This window comes from Apus apus, chromosome 5 (assembly GCF_020740795.1).
Source record: "Apus apus isolate bApuApu2 chromosome 5, bApuApu2.pri.cur, whole genome shotgun sequence".
NCBI classification, from domain to species: Eukaryota; Metazoa; Chordata; class Aves; order Apodiformes; family Apodidae; genus Apus; species Apus apus.
In genome coordinates this window covers 44,767,062-44,786,763 of record NC_067286.1, presented here as the reverse complement: position 1 = coordinate 44,786,763, position 19,702 = coordinate 44,767,062, and the positions used below count along the sequence as shown (strand labels likewise).

General features: G+C 37.1%; 1 protein-coding gene across 1 annotated transcript in view; it reads left to right on the top strand.

The window, feature by feature from the left end:
* CEP128 (centrosomal protein 128) overlaps positions 1-19,702 on the top strand; it is a 124,300-nt gene that overhangs the window by 88,114 nt on the left and 16,484 nt on the right. Inside the window, exons 19-20 of the mRNA XM_051620900.1 lie at positions 5,331-5,380; positions 9,020-9,043. Coding sequence (XP_051476860.1) covers positions 5,331-5,380; positions 9,020-9,043 — 74 coding nt within the window. The remainder of the gene's footprint in view (positions 1-5,330; positions 5,381-9,019; positions 9,044-19,702) is intronic.

Genomic DNA, 19,702 nt, shown 5'->3' with positions numbered 1-19,702 from the left:
GAGAAAATTTAGGTACAGATAAACAGCTGTTTCATTCTTGGTAGTGATGGGCACTGCATTGATTGCAGATGTAGTAACTGAATTATAATCTTGAATGACACTGGAATGTGCTCATGTTAATATAGCAGTTTGTTAATGGAGCTCTAATCAGTATTAAAAATCACTTGAAATTTTTTCTGTTTAGCAGCAGCTACATAAAAAAAATGCAGTGACCCTGAGTTTGACCATGAAAACTATTGATCTTTTGAATACAATACAATTAAAAAAGAAAAAAAAGCTTTTGAAATTTCTCCCACCTTTATTTTCATTCACTAAACCTGTGACTATGGTGGAGATGAAACTAGGATAGAAATATTCTTTGAGGTACCGTATGTTGTATTCAAGTCAAGCAGTATAATCTTTGACTTCAAAGATTTGTTTGTGTTTTTTTAAAATCTTGGTAGGGATTATATAAACACATACTTAAATGCTCATTATTTATGGGCCTTGTCCTACACTAAAAAAAATTAAGGTTCTAAGAAACAATATTATTTCTGTAGAGTGCTTTTACAATAGTAACATGTTTAGGCAGAAATTTCCTTAATAGCTTGCATGCGTGGCAAGTACTATTTCAATGATAGTAGTTTGAAGCAAGTCCCCGTACAGGTTTACATCTCAGTTGGTTTAGTGCCAGGGTGATTTGTGGTTTCTGCCCTGACTGTACCAAGATCCAGTCTCATTTTATTATTGAGTGTTTCTGGACCATGACTGTTTTGTCATGGTTCTGTGAGGCCATTCCCAGTCATATGAACACAAGTACAGGGTGAAATTGCAATTGTTCTGTCTACTAGCATGAATATATCTATTGTGAAATATTTTGCTTGAACTGGCTCAGTTAGAAATTGCTTAATTCACTCCCCAAAATAGGGCCTTCACGTTAGATTCACTGTATGAAAGGAAAAACTTGTGAGTGGTATAATATGTGATTAAACTTTACTGTGTAGGCATGTACAAGATTTCTAGCTGAGAGAAGCTGGTTTATTCAGCTGCTTGAAAATTCCTTCAAACTAAATGGAAACCTGCTTGGCTGCCTTGTGCATCTGCAGGAATGCTGCAGTATCTGTTCAGCAGCTTTGTGCGAAACGTATCCTAAGGGTGATTGAAAGCCATGGGATGTGTATTTAAAGTAAGAGTGGTAGGAAATACCTGACATAAATATACTGTAATTTTTCAATCAAAATAAATTTAAAGATAAAATCACTAAGTTGTCTTATTAAGGGATTTTTCAAGGGATTTGCCATGTGCTTGTGTAACATAAAACCTAAATTTCCAGTGTTATAAACTTTGGGAAATCAAAAAATACTAATGTATCACAAAGTCCTAATTTGTGGGGTTTTTTTGAGAACTGTTCTTAGCTTGATGATGCAAAAGATATGTTCTCACTTCCAAACTGTTCTTTCTTCCTGGTAATAACCTTGATTTCTTGTTTTAATGTCACATAGTAACAGTATTTTGTGTGTTATACGAGTTGCTATATAGTTACCTGTGTGTTCTGCAGCTGCCTTAGAGGGATGAGTATCTTGATTTAGATCTGCCAGATATCTTGGATTGTTTACAACGTTTGCTATGTATGCAGAACTGAATTGAAGTGCAAACGTCAACTTCAGAATAATCTGAATAATATTTTAGGGGTTTTGACTATATGACTAGGTATCTGTGACTATAAGAACTGACTGTGTATACAGTTCTGTATTTGTGTGTCCTCCTTTGCTAGACCAAGTTGTGAATTAGCAGGTACCCAATTTAAAATCTTAGTGGTGAACATATAAATCTAGTCTTGATCCAATGTATTGACTTTTCTCTGGCACTTCAATCTTCACAGAGAACGCAAAGCAGAATGTGATCTATCATTTTCTTCAGTTTCTTAAAACGGGAGGTCATGCAGTGTTTAAAATCCAGTTCCTACTTAATAATGAATGCCGTCCAGTGTTCTTTCTGAAATAAATCTGTGATTTTAAATTCAAATTCTTGCAATGTTTCTTGCTCCAGGTAATGTAAAGTCAATTAGAAATCAGCTTTGTTAGTCCCAGTACAGAAGTAAAGGAGTTGAAGTACTTTTTAATACTCTAGAGTTAGGTATTGGCACATTAAGGGGTCAGCTAGGATAAATAAGATAGTACAGTTGCATTTCACTCATCGTGATCAATAAATATATGTTCCTAAATCTATTTTCTAAAACTTTCAGCAGCACTGAATATTCCAACTGGTGTGTGTGTGTGTGTGTGAAAAGTCTGTCTGAATAACTGCATACATTTTTTCCCCAGTTATCTGAGAGTTATGACAGCATGTAAAATCTTAATCTCTGGGTTAATAATTGCAATATCTTGCAGCATACTATGCTGATTCAGTGTCAGGCAAACTGAAAAATGTAATTAATCTTATGGATTGTTTTAAATAATAACCTGTATATTTCCTGTGAGCTTGATCAGATAAAATCTAAGCCACTGTGGTATAACTGCAAGGACACTTGGTGTTCACTGATGCATGGCTAAATGACATACAGTCCATATATGCTTTGGAATTTAACCACTGTAAATTAATCATTTGTGTAAAACTACACAAAAGTATTTTGCAGACAATATCCTGAAGTTGCTGTTGATTTTGAGCAGTATTAAAATAATAATTTGTAATTTATAATTTAATAATAATAAATAATTTTTTCAGTACTTGTAGCTGGTAGCTCATTATAGGATTGTGAGCTCCATATTATGCTAAAATATAAAAAGGAAATGTGTTAATTAATATTTTTATTTCTAAAAGCCATTTCTCTTGTTGTCTTTTCCCATGTATTATTCATCTTTTGGGAAGAACCATCAATGCCTGAAGATGCCTTTATAATGCTTTTTCCTTAATGCTTCTTCTTTAGCCAGTCCATACATTAATGTTCTGCATCCCAAGAGAATAATGATATATTGCTTTGAAAAATAACAAGAACCTTGTAGTTACATTAGGTCTTGAAAGATGATCATAGTAGGATTATTCACAACTGTAGAAACTTCTGCCTCTGCAACTTCCTTTAGGAAAAAAATGTAATTAGAGAAATTCACAGGCTATTATTCAGAGGAGGAATGAAAGCAGCCTCCACTAGGGCCGGTGACCATCTTTGCTATGTTAGACACAATACATTCTCTATCTTAAATTTAGTGTAACATTTTTTATGGCATCGAATATACAAAACATGTTTGTATGAGAACTTGAAAATGGGAAATGTTTTACAAAGTATAGTACAAATCAACAAAACTTTTCAGATCAAGTAAGCAAAAATATCCTGTCATTATAAAGAGCAATGTTTAAAAGAACAATACAATATGCTGGTTTTTAAGGGACTTTTTGTGGATCTCTTTTATGTGTGTTGCTTTAATGTTTGTTTTTGTTTTAACATTGGAGAAAACATGCTATTATTTCAGATGGAGTACTAAATGGAATCAGTTTAAATGCAGAATTTGGTTCTTAAATGCATAGTTATAAAAGCTGACTCTGTAAAGTAGGTATATACTGTCAGTAAAATAACACCACTTCAATACCTACCTGCCCTTCTGGGGACAGAGTTTTATGATGCATCCTGCAGGACAGCCAATTTAGGCAGTGCTAAAATAAAGGAAATTGATTATAGATATCCCTGATTTCAAATGCAGAACCCTCAAATCTAGAGACTGTTAGGAGAAATTAGCTGAACTTACCTTAGATTCATAAAAGGCCTTTGAAAAAACCTTGTAATAACATCCTTTCCCTTAGAACAATCCTGTCTGTACAACCAACAAATATTGCATTAGAATGAAAATAAAGCAAAGTGAAGTGTAAGAATCTTTTTTTGGTGAGAGGGAACAAGCTAGTATTACAATACAAATTTTTAGCAACTCAGTTACAGTACTGGAATATATCCAAAGAAAATATACAGGGCAGCCACTTTCCAAAACTAAATTTCTTGCACTAACGTTGATACCAGCACATTTAGCTACAGTAATTCATATGGTAGTTGAGTCACTGTACTGGAAAGCATACCAAAGAATAAGCCAGAAAAACATGAATGTGCCAAAAGAAAGTGAAGAAATAGTAATTTTATTAATTTTAAGAAACAATTTGAAAAAAACTGCATAGAAGCTAGGAAGAAAGAACTAAAATTCTGTACATGTTATCTACATTGGTTTTAAAGGACTGGTGCCTGAAAATAAGTCAGATAATCTCCATGCAGTCAGAAATGGGTAATGATCTGTGAGAAAAGAGGCAACAGGTGAAGGTGCTCACAAAAAGGCTTCTTAATGAGAGAAGGGAGAAAGCAAAGAAAAAGTTACAAAAATAAAGGCAAGGCAAATTCATGTCAGTGTAGTATTACAAGTAGTTTCTATTGTAAATCCTTGAAGCTAATCTTTAATAACTGAACTATGCATTTATCAGTAATCTTTATTTCTTAAGGAAGTATACACAGGTACTTTCAGGTACCTGTTCTGTAATTGGATGCTGAGGGAAGTAACAGTCCTGTGAGACTGTCAAGACAATTTTATAGTCTCGTAACTCTCCTGATTGCTAGCAAACTGGAGCATTTCTTGATTCAAAGTCAGTCTCTGGGTTAGTTAAGGCAGTGCTCTTCTCATGCAAAACTCACAAGTGAACTTCTGATAGTTAAAATAGTAATAAGCCTGCAGCATTTTATGGTTTTCATGCTCTTCATGAGGCTATAACTTTTAGGTTTCCCAGAATTCTAAATATGATGCAATTGATCAAAAACATAATTTTAATCATAAAAGTATGTGGATGAAACAAAATAGAAAAGCAGCTCATGACAGAGATATCAAAATTGTTGCATTTTAGTGAGAGAAGGTAATTCTTGCGATAACAGTCAAAATTGACGGCACTTTTTTCCCCAGGGGTAGATACTTGGTTGCTAAAAAAGTAACCTAGAGTAACTTCATATATAATGGCATAGCTTTGATGATCTACTTATGTTTTAATCAAGCAGAATGAATTTCTTCAATTATTTTCATTCCATTCTTAAAATACACCAGGAGATTGATTTAAGCATAGGCAAGTTTTTCTGTGAATTTGAATGCTTTTTTAATCCCCCCCAGTCAAACTTGTCTTTTTGTGTCTGTTTTTTTAGGAACCTCAACAGCCGATGCTTGGTAACAGTCATATCACTGAGACATTTCAGCAGTTACTTTAAACAGTTGAAATAGAATGTTGTGAAAGTGTAAAACAGAAAAAAACCCTCACTGGCTTTTTTGAACAGTACTTTCTTTGTCAGGCCATAAGACAGGAAGTTGAATTTACAAATTCTGTATTTCATTTTACAGAGCTACTAGAGAAGACCCTCAGAAGAGAGGAAGAAATGGGAGCTCTCCAGGTATGCTTTCTATTTAATTAACTAGATACACTAAGCAGTAGATCTTGTTGACTGTTGTTATTTTTTTTTTGGTCTACAGTTCCTGGAGTCCTGTTTTGATAAATACCCAAAAAGAATATTAGAAAGTTTAGATGCATTATGAAGAGTGTATCAGTGAAGCAGCATTTTATAAGTGTGCTGCAAAGTGAAATTATGTATTGCTGAGTTTTGTCAACAGGAGTTTGTTTGAAGATAAGCCTTCTCTTCTCATACAATAAATAGGAGGCATTTTGAAGGCTAGGCATATCAAAGAGTTAGTGTAGAACCAATTTGATCCAGTAAGAAGAGGCAAGTTGCAAGACCTAAAAGTTACACAACGCACCAATCCAGCTGTTTCCTGTTCAAACAAAAATCTTGGCTTAGCTTTCTGGCAGCTCAAGTTCAACAAGGCTGAGAGCTTGTCTGCGCAAGCAGTTTATACAGGTGCATATCTAGTTACATCAATGTAAAAAGATCTCCTTTCATGTGAAGCAATTTTGCATCTGCTTTTTTGTGAAGCTCTATAGTTGACAAATTGTTCTAATGATCTTGCTTCTGATTGAATGAGGATTAATGTTATACTGCAGAAAGTTGCATCATAATCCTGTCTGGTCATATATATGCTTGCCTGAATTTCTGATGGTCTGTCAAGTTCCTGATCAAATTGATTTGTGCCCTTCCCTAACTGGCGGTTCTGGTTATATGTGTGACTTCTACTGTTCTGACGCTATTTTTGTACTCAAATGCTTGAGAGGAGTTCTTCACTCCTTCAGATGCCCATTCTTTCACAATCAAAGTACTCAGCAAAAATATCTGTTGTTTTTCCAGATAGTATTACATCCAGTGTAGTCAATATTTTTCCAAATTTTTCCAGTCTGGGATCATCTTGTAACTTTGCTAGCAAATATTGTTGAAAAACAACTCATGTCATCATGGCTGAATCTCCCCAAGCTGTTGCACGTCAATATATAAAACAGAGGAAGAGGAAAGTGAGGATTTCTTTAAATATGTCATTTCCCAGAGCTGAAACTGGCACTCTTCTCCTTTTGTTAACTAGGTAACATAGAATCATATAATCATAGAATGTCTTGGGTTGGAAGAGACCTCTAAAGATCATCTAGTCCAACCCCCCTACAATAAGTAGGGACATGTCACACTAGACCAGATTGCTCAGAGCCCCATCAAGCATGACCTTGAATGTCTCCAGGGATGGGGCCCCCACCACCTCTCTAGGCAACCTGTTCCAGTGATCCACCACCCTCATATTAAAGAACTGTTTCCTAATGTCCAACCTAAGTCTATCCTTCTCTAGGTTGAAACCATTACCTTGTCCTATTGTTACAGGCTCTTGTGAACAGCTCTTCCCCAGCTTTCTTATAGGTTCCTTGGACAAACATGGATTATTTGTTTCTTCTGAGCCCCAGTTTAGCAAAGCACATGTATAGTTGGTTAATGTTTGAATGTTTTCATTGAAGTAGATTGCAAAAAGGTAATAGTTTGTCAAATTAAGGATCACTAGCAAATAACATATTTCACTTGCCCTCAAGGCCTACAGTCCTTGGATAGGATTTCCCTGGTATTAAGTCCTACTCAGTTAGTCCTCGGTTCAACAAGCAGTAGATCTTGTTGACTGTTGTTATTTTTTTTTTTGGTCTACAGTTCCTGGAGTCCTGTTTTGATAAGTATCTTATAAATACAGAGAATTATATGTAGTAAGTTAATCCTTGATGCATTTTGTTTACAGTCTAAAAACTCCATAGGTGTGAAGCACATTCCGGAAACAGGCAGGCAGAAAGACTGTACGTTTTAGACTATGGATCGACAATTAAAAGCAGTGAGGTTATCGTGGCTGAAGGTGTTATATCTTGTTCCTTGAGCCATGGCCTTAGAAAAGTCAGAGACATGAGGAGGTCTTCTGTCAGAAATCAGTGTATTGCTGTGGGCAAATGATTCCCACAGGGCAACAGATGCCATAAGGTTATTTGCCAGATCTCTGCATCAAGTAACAAGAATATTCCCCAGAGCTAAGGATGTATGTTTTATTATGCTTTTATATAATTTTTAGCTTGTGAGGAATCTAGATCACTTTCTTCATTCTCTCTGCTAGCCAGCCCAAGAATATAACCTCACTTCTTTTCTTACTTCATTGGAAGAAAAAGCCCTCTGATTTTAAGGTTTTCACCTTCTTTTTTTTGAAAACTGTTCTGTGGTACCAAAGTTTGCATTCATGAAAATAATATGCTGTGTGTAATTGCAATATTCAGCTCTATGGATGTTCTCTGGAAAAACATTTGCAGGCCATTTTTATTTGCTCTGGGATTAGTGTCATAGAATCATAGAATCATGGAATCATAGAACGGTTTGGGTAGGAAGGGACCTTAAAGATCATCTCATTCCAACCCCCTGCATGGGCAGGGACACCTAACACTAGACCAGGTTGCTCAGAGCCCCACCTGGCCTTGAACACTTCCAGGGATGAAGTATCCTCTGGGCAACCTGTTCAGTGTCTCACAACCCTCACACTAAACAATTTCTTCCTAATAGCCAATCTAAGTCTACCCTCTTCCAGTTTAAGGTCATTACCCCTTATCCTATTGTAACATGCTTCTATAAAAAGTCCCTCCTCAGCTTTCCTGTATGCCCACTTCAGGTACTGGAAGGCTGCTATAAGGTCACAGCCTAATATATAAATAAATTAATTAATCTTAATCTTTCTTAGCCTAATCCACCCAGAGAGGGGAAAAAAAAAATGCTCTCCCGTACTTTCAAAAAGGTAATATTTGTGTAAGGAAAGAGTTCCTCTGAAGTCTTAATGGTCAGGTACTGTGAGATGTGGGCTCACCAAAACACCTTTATTTTATTTTTTTTTTCTCAATTACTTAAAAAACCATATCTAGTCAGGACATAGTGCCAGAGTACATGATCTTGATTTTACTAGCTTAATATTTTTCTTAAAGATTCTTTTAAATGGAAACTGAATGTTGAAATATGTACAGTAAGTCTATAAATTCTGGGTTCTCTATTTTTTGTGCTGGATTAAAACTGGCACAAGTTTGTTTATTTGCATTTTATTTTTGTCTGAATTAGACTTTGGCTAACATCATCCTGTTATTAATAAAACATTCTTCAGAGCTATTTCTGGATAACAGAATAATGATACAGACTTTAATTTTTAGTTTTCTAAGGAAATGCCTATAAGCAAACTAAACTAGATGCTAATGTGACATGAACTCCAAAACATGCTAGACTTACAGTCACAGATAATAAAAAAATAAATCAAATTTATATATAAATAAAAGTATATATATATAAAAGTGAAATCAACAACACTGAAAATCTGATACTATTGGAAAAAAATACACCACGGAGTAAATTTTTCAGTGTCTTTCTTACCTTGTTTCTGGGGTGTTTCTTTTTGTTGAAACAAACTCCTACGTGCGATAGTTAGGTAAATGGGTTGGAGGTCCAGTTAAGTAGAGCTGTCCCTATTCTGTGAGATTTTTACAAAAGACTATAAATATGTCCCAGCAAAAAACCAAAATGAATACTTTTTATCCTTGTTCAACTTACGTTGTGTTTATGTTGTTTACTTTCTAATGGCATCTTGTACTTTATTTTTAGGAACGTATTATGGCCTTAGAAGTGGTAAGTTTCTTAAATTCATTTCCAAATAAATCAATTACATTGATGATTAATTTTTCTTAATGCTGAAAAATATTATTGTTATGTATTAAAAAAAAAAAAAGTTGCAGTTTTTAACTGTCATTTTACTTTTAAGAGAAAATGTGATAATTTTACATTGTACCTTTCTGTTTTTACTACAGTATTTGAGCACTGTTTATATGAAATCCAGTGTAATGGTGTCTTTTTTCTGTGCAGTTCAATCCACACCCCCTCCCTGGGAAGAGAAATATCATAGATTTGAGCCATACAAAGGAGGCTATTTTTCTACTGCTAACACTTCTAATGATTGAGGTCCATGTGATAGATCTAAGAATTCCAGTGACTGTTAGATGTGCTTTTTACATGTTTACACTGGGACGTGCAGACAGATTCAGTTCATCTACCCACATCAACACTGCAACTAAAAGCACAAAGGAATACCATTTTAATGAGTAATTAATAAAATTTAAGAAGATACTGAGTTGGAAGGACAAAAGCCTTCACGCATGCACAAGCCATGAATACAGCTAGATTATCCGGATGTCCCAGGCTAGTAAGTCTATCAGGTGGAGTAGCTGGGATGGGTTTTCCCTGCCATTTCTGAACCATGCGTCTTTCCTCTTATGTAGGAATGTCCACTAAGACATCACACAATAGTATGTGTCAGGCCCGTATTCTCTTTTCATTGGAAATCTAGAAAATTTCATCTAAAGAAACCATCACTGAGCCAATGTCAAGGCCATAAATAAAAACATTATGAATTTGCTTGTGCAAATTATTTTTTTATCCTTCCTGATTATGCATTTCTGAAAACAGCTTCAGATTTTAAAAACATTTAAAATATATTCAGTATGTTAAAAAAGCTTGCATTCACACATAAAACGCCCTTTGTAAGTCAGAGTGCAGTGCTGGAACTCCTGCCTTGTGGGAGTAGGGAGCCAATGCTCAAATTCAGAGTCCTGATACTTAATGTAGTGCTGTGTGCATGTAAATTGTTGCCAGGACATTGGTTCTGTTCAGGAGCATCTTGTAGTCATGGTTTGCTTACATGACAACCCATCAGGCATGTATCTACTGCCTCCATTTCTCATGAACCATGTGTTAAAATGCCTGCAAATACTTTCTCCTTTCCGCTCTCAGAAGCTGTTTTGGCACAGGCAGAGGATAATTACTTGCAAGTAGTACAACATAATGCAAATTCAATCCATGTTTTGTGACAATGTTTGTTTCATTTCTCTTCCTGAAGCATTTCTGCTTTTTATACTTTTAATCTCTTCTACACTAGAAAAGAAGATTATTAACTTACTGTTCAGATAAAAGAGGGAGAGAATTATTATCAGCAAAATACAAGTTTCTGTCTTAATGCAAGTTAAGAGGTAACACCTAAAGTAAGCTTGTGATGCTAAGTACTAGAGCTTGAAACCAATCACTTCTTTTGTTATTGCTGACATTGGAAGATGTGTAATGTTAAGGTCTGAGATTGCAGGCAAGAGAAATATGATCATTGCTAAGGCTGTCGAGCGCACCCAAAGCACTTATTTTACTTTTGCCATGTCAAGCAAATCACTGAGACTAAATCTTCACAGACTGTTAGTTCCTTTGTATTCCTTATTTTCTCTGTATCTGACTGAATTTTGAGACTTGGTTTTCAGAAATGCAAAATTTTAGTAATTTTAAAATTTTAGTAAATTCAGTGGGAACTCCAGCTATATATATTACTAAGTGTACCCAAATGTCAGATGTTAGCTGATAGTGAATCCTTGACCTTTATATATCTCTGTTTCAGTTCTGAGTATGATAGTGTTCTCTCTCTTTCCTTCCTCCCTTTAAAGATTAAAAAAAAAATTAAAAAATACAGAGTGATGCTTGTGTGGTCTGAATGTGTCAGGATGAACTATGATAGAAAAGCCCCTAACTAAAATAATTAGGCTAGCCTTATTAAGGGGTCCTTAAGAATCGTTAAATTTATAGTGTGTGTGGCTGATACTTAAGGATCACCTTCTCCAGGCCCAAAAGCATTGCATCCCAACTAAGAGGAAGTCAAGCAGAAACTCCAAGAAGCCGGCATGGATGAGTAAGCAGCTCCTAGAAAAGCTCAAACTGAAGAAGGAAGCATACAGGGAGTGGAAGCTAGGGCAGGTATCCTGGGAGGGTTATGGAGAGGTTGTCCGAGCAGCTAGGGATCAAGTTAGGAGAGCCAAATCCCAGATGGAATTAAATCTTGCCAGATGGATGTTAAAAACAATAAGAAACACTTTTTTAGGTATGTTGGGGAAAAAAGGACATCCAAGGAGAGTGTGGGCCCTCTCCTCAAGGAAATGAGCGAGGTAGCAGTACAGTATATTGAGAAGGCTGAGGTCCTCAATTACTTTTTTGCTTCAGTCTTCTCTGGCAAGTGCTCCATCCTCAACACAAAGGCCACAGAAGGTGAAAGCAAGAACAGGGAGAATGAATTACCCCCTGCTGTAGATGTAGAGCAGGTTCGTGACCATCTAAAGAATCTGAAGGTGCATAAATCTATGGGACCTGATGGGATTCACCCACGGGTCCTGAGGGAGCTGGCAGATGAAATTGCTGAGCATCTGTCCATCATATTTGAGAGGTCATGGCAGTCTGGTGAGGTTCCCACTGATTAGAAAAAAGGGAACATAGCCCCTGTTTTTAAAAAGGGGAAGAAGGAAGACCTGGGAAATTACAGACTGGTCAGTCTCACCTCTATGCTTGTGAAGATCATGGAGCAGATCCTCCTGGAAGGTCTGCTAAGGCACATGGAAAATAAGGAGGTGATTGGTGACAGCCAACATGGCTTCACTAAGGGCAAGTCATGCCTGACCAATCTGGTGGCCTTCTACAACACGGCTATAGAGATGGTGGATGGTGGCAGAACAACAGATGTCATCTACCTGGATTTGTGCAAGGCTTTTGACACTGTCCCACATGACATCCTGGTCTCCAAACTGACAAAGCATGGATTTGACAGATGGACCTCTCATTGGATAAGAGATTGGCTGGATGGCTGCACTCAAGAGAGTAGCGGTCAATGGCTCAATGTCCAAATGGAGGTAGGTGACAAGTGGTGTTCCTCAGGGGTCAGTATGGGGACCAGTGCTGCTTAACATCTTTGTTGGAGACATGGACAGTGAGACTGAGTGTATCCTCAGCAGGTTTGCTGATGATACCAAGCTGTGTGGTGTGGTTGACACCCTAGAGGGAAGGGACGCTACAAATAAAGGCTGGGGGAAGAATGGCTAGAGAGCAGTCACAAGGAGAAGGACTTGGGGTGGTAGCTGATGAGAAGCTCAACATGAGCCACCAGTGTGTGCTCGCAGCCTGGAGGGCCAACCACATCCTGGGCTGCATCAAAAGAAGTGTGGCCAGCAGGGCCAGGGAGGTGATTCTGCTCCTCTACTCTGCTTTGGTGAGACCCCACCTGGAGTACTGTGTACAGTTCTGGTTCCCTCAGTACAAGAAAGATACAGAGCTGTTGGAGAGGGTCCAGAGAAGGGCCACCAAGATGATCAAAGGGCTGGAGCACCTCTGCTGTGAAGAGAGGCTGAGAGAGTTGGGGCTGTTCAGCTTAGAGAAGAGAAGGCTCCAGGGAGATCTTATAGTGGCCTTCCAGTACTTGAAGGGGGCCTACAGGAGAGCTGGGGAGGGGCTATTTGCACGGGTATAGGTTGAAGGGGAATGGTTATAAGCTAAAAGAGGATAGATTTAGGTTAGACATCAAGAGGAAATTCTTTTATGTGAAGGTAGTGAGAGATTGGAACAGGATGCCCAGGGAGGTTGTGGATGCCCCCTCCCTGGAAGTGTTCAAGGTAAGGCTGGATGGGGCTTTGAGCAAGCTGGTCTAGTGGGAGGTGTCCCTGCCCATACAAGGGCTGTTGGAACTAGATGATCTTTAAGGTCCCTTCCAACCCAAACCAGTCAATGATTAGTTCTTACATACTGGATTTGGGTCTATATTATTTATAGACAAGGATGCATGGTTTTCTTGAGGAAAAATCTGTATTCTCAGCTGTAGCTGCAATGGGAAGTGTATCTAATTCTCATAAAGATGTCAGGGTACACTTTTTTAGGTGTGTGCTGCTACTATGCTATGGCTTGGGACTTCAGTGGGTTTCTGTTAACTACATCATGTTCTTTGTGACCATAAACTATAAAGTCAGATTTTGTGCCCTTAATAGTACTTCTCTGGCTTAAAAGGCTGGGAAATTTAATTTGAAATCACCATGTCCTGAAACTATTCCAGTGAACATATACATTTTATATCCTTTGAAAAGATATACGAGTAGAGAACCCAGCAGTGAGGTTACCACTTGCTTAGAATACTTGGATCAGACTGTCCTGGACATGATTCAGCTTTTTGTTATGTCATCAATCTAGGTTAACTCCAGTAATGCTGTAAGTATCCTGCAAAATTGTTATTTAATGTGAATTTGCTTTTCAGCATGAACATCTATGTGTTTTGTTGTAACTCTTATTTTATGTTCATGAAAGTAAGGTTTTGAATACAGGTAAACCAAAAGTCTATCTGCACACACTCAGCTATGTAAAAGCTATCAGATTCTTCTACTGTAGTAACAGGCTCAAATTTGCATCAGTTTTCTGATTAACACCCATTTTAAAGGAATTGGAAGGATGACAATGCCCAGTCCTTTTCACTGAGAAATTACGTGACTGCCTGACATTAGCCACTTTAGGGCTTTCTCTCACTGTCTCTGTCTCTCAATATGCCTTCCATCAATAAGCAGATCTTGCTATTAGTATGACTATTGTGTGGCTGTCATATTTTGTATGTATGAATGCTTAGGAAATCTTCAATCTAAGGGTTAATACTTTTTCTTCCCTTGGGTTGATTCTGCAGTGTCTTGCCAAAACTACCATCACATCAAAGGCCTTCTGGTCCTCCCAGAACACAGCGTTCTTTGATCTTATAAAAATGACGGGAGAAGAGCAGCAGTCTGAGATCCTCGGTCCTGCCTGCCTCGCCCTTTCCTTTCCTTTCCTTTCATCAGCAAGCCAGTGTGTCACTTGCCTTTGTTGGGGGTGGAGAACTTTCCCAAAGTTCCCCAAGTCCTTCCTCTGGTGTCTCCCAGCGAGTGCTGCCTGATGGTGCTTGCAGCCAGCTGCTTCTTTTCTCCTGATGCTCACCTTCCTCCTTCCTTCTTGTCTATTCTCCCTACATATTTATTGCTTTTTTTGAATACCCTGCTCCCTATCCATCCTCTGCCCTCTGCCATTTGATGCTTTACTTGTTCTGTCAGTTTTTTTACTGATACATCTACCTTTAATTTTCTTCCACCAACATTTTAATTATTTTATTCTGTAAAAGAATTTATTTTGCTGTTAGGAGTATTATTTTTTTTTAACAATTGCCTTTCTCTCCTATTCATACTTATTTTTCACTTTCTGGATAATACTGGGATTTGGAGTGGGAACAAAAAATGTTGGAATAAATAGCTTTAGATGATTCCGCATAATTTATTCTAATTTATGGATTTCATTTAAGGCTGTCTACTTGTACAAAGTCCACGAGCTAAACATATACACGTATATTTCTAATGTCACCTCTCTAATCCCCCTTCCCTCAAAAACTGATATATAGCATTATTTTTTTTAAATTACTCCTGAATAAAATAGTTCTTCAATATTTTGGAAAAATTAATTACTAAATTAATGTAAGAAATAAAATAACATTGTTAAAAATATGTATATACTTGCCTCGAAACCTTTAATGCTCAATTTGCAGATCAGCATAATCAAGACTGTCTTACTGTGTATTTGTTAAAGAATGTTTAAAATATTGGCCTAAGAATTTATTGCTAAATTGCATGTAAGAGGCAGGTTACAAAATGTAGGTAACTGTAAACTTTTTTAAACTGCTCTTTGTTTGAGATCAAGATGACAGATTTAAATTTATTTACTGACAAATAATCATGGTGCATGTCTAACAACTCAGTTTAGTAACTTCATAATTTGTCCAGTGGTGATATCCCAGATGTGATAAGTAACAGATTCACAAAATGATTGTGGTTGGAAGGGACCTCTGCAGATCATCTTATCCAAACCACTGCTCAAGGAGGGTCACTCAGAGCTAGTTGCTCAGAGCTGTGTCCGGACAGCTTTTGAAAATTTCCAAGAATGGAGACTCCACAATCTCCCTAGGCAACCTCTACTAGTCATCCTCACAGTGAAAACGTGTTTCCTATATTCAGACAGAACCTCCTGTGTTTCAGTTTGTGCATATTGCCTCTTGAAGTCCTTGGAGAGGGCACCACTGAAAAGAGCTTGGCTCCCTCTTCTGTACACCCTCCCTTCAGATATTTGTACACATTGATGATTTCTCCCTGAGCCTTCTCCAGGCTAATGAGTCTCTGCTCTCTTAGCCTTTCCTCAGAGGAGAGATGTTCCAGTACCTTAAATAATGTTAGTTGCCCTTTGCTGTACTGTCTCCAGGATGTCTCTCTTGCACTGGGGAACCCAGAACTGGACCCAGCACTCCAGATGTGTCTCACCAGGGCTGACTAGAGGAGGGCGATCACCTCACTTGACTCCTCCTAATGCAACCCTTACATTCTTTCTGTAGAAAGCTCCTTGTGATATTGTGAAGATGTGTTCCCCATATTGCAAATAGTGAACAATTTGGCAGGTTTTAATAAACCAAAATCCTTTCAGTTTTCCATTAAAGTAAGAAGAGAGAGAATGAATCTTTATTACAAAAGACTGTAATTCTTTAGATGTCTTAAGTTCTTTTTCTTAGTTTAACTAGGAATAGTAATATACAGTGGTCTTCATTATTTTTATTCTTTAATGCAGGTAAATATAATTTTAAAACAGATCATACATGTTTCATCCACAGGATTCTCTTCAGAAATGTTGGCCTTTCATCTGTGGAATTTGTACCTATGAGTTCTTCCACAGAATATAAGATGCTTATAACTTGATTAGTAAGACCGAAATATATGTGGTATAGTATGGGGTTGTTTGTAAAGTTAAAATTTAGTTTGACAGCAGAATGGTGACTAAAATGTTTCTCATGTGCTACTAGGTCCTTAATTTTAGATTTAAATGTTTTATATTTGATCAATTTATAACCTTAGGAACACAGACATCAGTTACACTTGTAGATGCTACCACAGATATATTATTTTTTTTTCATTGTGCATCTTTTGATTAACATTTATAAGCCAGATGCCTCCATTTTTTTTCCTACTCTGACACTAATTTGCTGTGAATCCTTGATTCAAACATTTTTTCTTGTATTTCAGTTTTTCTCAGCTGTAAAACTGAACAATATGTCTTCTTCCATGAAGGCTATATTAATTAAATTTTTATAGTGCTTTCTGGAAGGCTTGATGAGATACTGCTGGAATATAAAACATTGATGTAAATTGCATTTAATGATTTTTAGCCTGCGAAGCTCAAGAAAGTTGAAGATAACATTACTTTATTAATGACAAGGAAGTCTTTATACCTTTTATGAATGTGTGCCCACTAACTTTGTGTTACTTTACACACTATACCTCTTGTGTTATATTTCTAATAATTTCCAGTAATTGCGTTTGGATGTCTTTGATGAAAATCTTAGTAAAGAGATTCTCAAAAACTAGTTTTGTGGATCCTCAGTAGCACTCAGAGCACTAGGCAATGATTCACAGAGAGACAGCTTGCCAAAAGACCACAGTCTCCTCCACATTTTTAGTTATTAGTATGCATCAAACAACTAAAAATTAATTAAATACTTTCCTAATATTTTTCCATGTAAACAATTCTTGTAGTTACTTCAGAGATGGTGTGTGCTTATGAATGAGAGATGGCCCATGTCATTGCAAAGAGGAAAGGAAGCATCCATGAAGCTCTCTTAATTAAAATGTCATCCACTTTATGCAAAAACATCTGGAGTCTAAATTGAACCTCTATTTAGTCATTTGCAATGCTTTATTAACAAAGGTCTCCTGTTCTGCATTAGTATAGTGTAGATTTTGCTTAAGTAAAAACCATATAGTTAAAACTTTGATGAAACAGTATATTATTAAAAAAGCCAGATGAACTTGCATGTTGTGTAACTTGATACATTAACACGTGTTGCTTGTCTTTGTAAAGGTGAGTTATTTTCTTGATGTGCTGAAATCATCAAAACAATGCTGTAAGTGGAATGAATAATGATGTATGTGGCATATAAAGATGAAAAATACATTCTTTTTCTTCTAAAGTTCCCTCTGTACCTATGATGTACTAGGTTACAGAATCTCTCAGCTATCATGGAATTTGCATGGCAAGTGAAAGTCAACAGAGAACTTCAGGCCTCATAAGGAGAACCACACCCTGTATGAAAGAGAAGTGTATGATGTATCAGTGTAGTCCTGTAGATAGGAGCTGACAAAGCATAGCTTTACAGATGTTAACAGGGTAAGCAAAGGGTACCTTTATACATCCTGCATGAATCCTATTCTTGCTATTTAAGTATTCAGTATGCTAAGGCCATTTAAAAATAAATCATCATAGGTCACCTTTAACATTTCTGAATTGTGGGTAACTGACTCCTGACACACGTTGCAGTCAGCTGCAATTATTGTCCTCTTTAATTTTTTTATGGATCTTCCTTAGGTTTTACCTAACTGGTACTTAAGTCAGCTCTAATTTTCTAAAATATCTGTGCTATACAAATAGTAATTTGATTACTTACCTAAGAAAAGAACATGCAATGTAAACATCAAAGTGTTTGTATGAAGTAATGAAACGAGTAATTTGTTTTATCATTCTCTTTGAAAACATGGAACGTCCCTTTTCAAAGCAAATAGTCTTTATTTTAAAGCCAGAAAGATTAATAGCACTCATTCTATGGAAGAGACTGCTGTTAAGTAAAATATAATTAATACTGCTTCAGTCAGTACAATTGGTGTTTCTTCCTCTTATCAGTACCATCAGTGCACTATATCAGTACCTTCTGTTCCCTGTAAAACTGAGCAGGCAGATATGCCAATGTGATTGCTCTCTTTAGGAATATTTGTATGCATTACGGCATACAGCTTTCCAATTTCTGGGAAAAAAGTGAACTGTACTTAATTGCCCCTATGTCAGATGCTTCTAACATCCTTTTTAGCATTTTATCTATGCAGCTAAATCTATCTCTTTTAATAGAATAGAGTGTAGTCATTAATGATACAAATATGGCATTTGTTCCACCTAGAGGAGGTTGCTGTGTGTTTCATTAAATTGCCAGACCAATTCTGTGGGCCAGCTGAAATCTCTTTAATCACTGTTTTCTCACATTCTTCAACATATTCTATGTTGCTGTCTTCTTCACTGAATTTCTCCTAACAAACTTGGCTTTTTTTCTTTTTCTGTTTTTATTTGCACATCACTGCCATTCTTTTCATTCATTTTATGAAAAAGGCACACATTTATATCCACTCATTCATTCTGATTCCAGCCACTCAAAGTTCAGAGATTTCAGGACCTAGATGTAGTTTCTACAAATATGGAACCCTTCCATGGTATTTCTCATTCATGAACATGTTCTGTTTTGTGCTTAAACCCATATAAACTTTTCTATCTTTATGTGACTTCTGATTTTATGCAAATTGGTCATTTCTCCTTTCATGCATCTGTCTTTCTGGCTGAAGATAACTAGTTTTTTGAGTAATTGCATTTAATCATTCCTCACATGGAAACAGCATTCCAAGGCTTTGATCATTCTCTGTCTTTTCCCTATTTCTGTTCTGAAATAGAGGTCCACAGCTGAACTCCATAGTCAAGATGCAAGCACGCTGTGGATTCATACTTGGGAATAATTATGTTGTCTGCCTTTTTTTTCCTTTCCTGATTATGTCCAGCATTGATTGTGCTTTTCTTATTAATATTGAGCACTGAGTTAGCTTGATCTTGGAAATAAGTATCTTTAAAATCATAGAACTATTCAGGTTGAAAAGACCCTTGGGATCACCGAGTCCAACCATCATCCCTACTCTACAAAGTTCTCCCCTAAACCATATCCACCAACACCACATCCAAACGACCCTTAAACACATCCAGGGATGGTGACTCAGCCACCTCCCTGGGCAGCCTATTTCAGTGTCTAACCACTCTTGCTGTGACAAATTTTTTCCTAATGTCCAGTCTAAACCTCCCCTGTTGCAGCTTGAAGCCATTCCCTCTTGTTCTGTCACTAATTACCTGTGAGAAGAGACCAGCACCAACTTCTTTACAGTGATCTTTCAGGTAGTTGTAGAGACTGATGAGGTCTCCTCTCAGCCTCCTTTTCCTCAGACTAAAGATTCCGAGCTCCTTCAAGCGTTCTTCATAAGATTTATTCTCTAGGTCCTTCACCAGCTTCATTGCCCTCCTCTGTACTCGCTGCAGCACCTTGATATATCTCTTGAATTGAGGTGCCCAAAACTAGACACAATACTCCAGGTGTGGCCTCACCAGTGCTGAGTACAGAGGGACAATCACCTCCCTACTTCTGCTGGTCACACTATTTCTAATCCAAGCCAGGATGCCATTGGCTTTCTTGGCCACCTGGGCACACTGCTGGCTCCTATTCAGCTGCTTGTCAACTGGAACCCCCAGGTCCTTTTCTGCCAGACACTTTCCAGCCACACTTCCCCAAGCCTATAGCATTGCATGAGGTTGTTG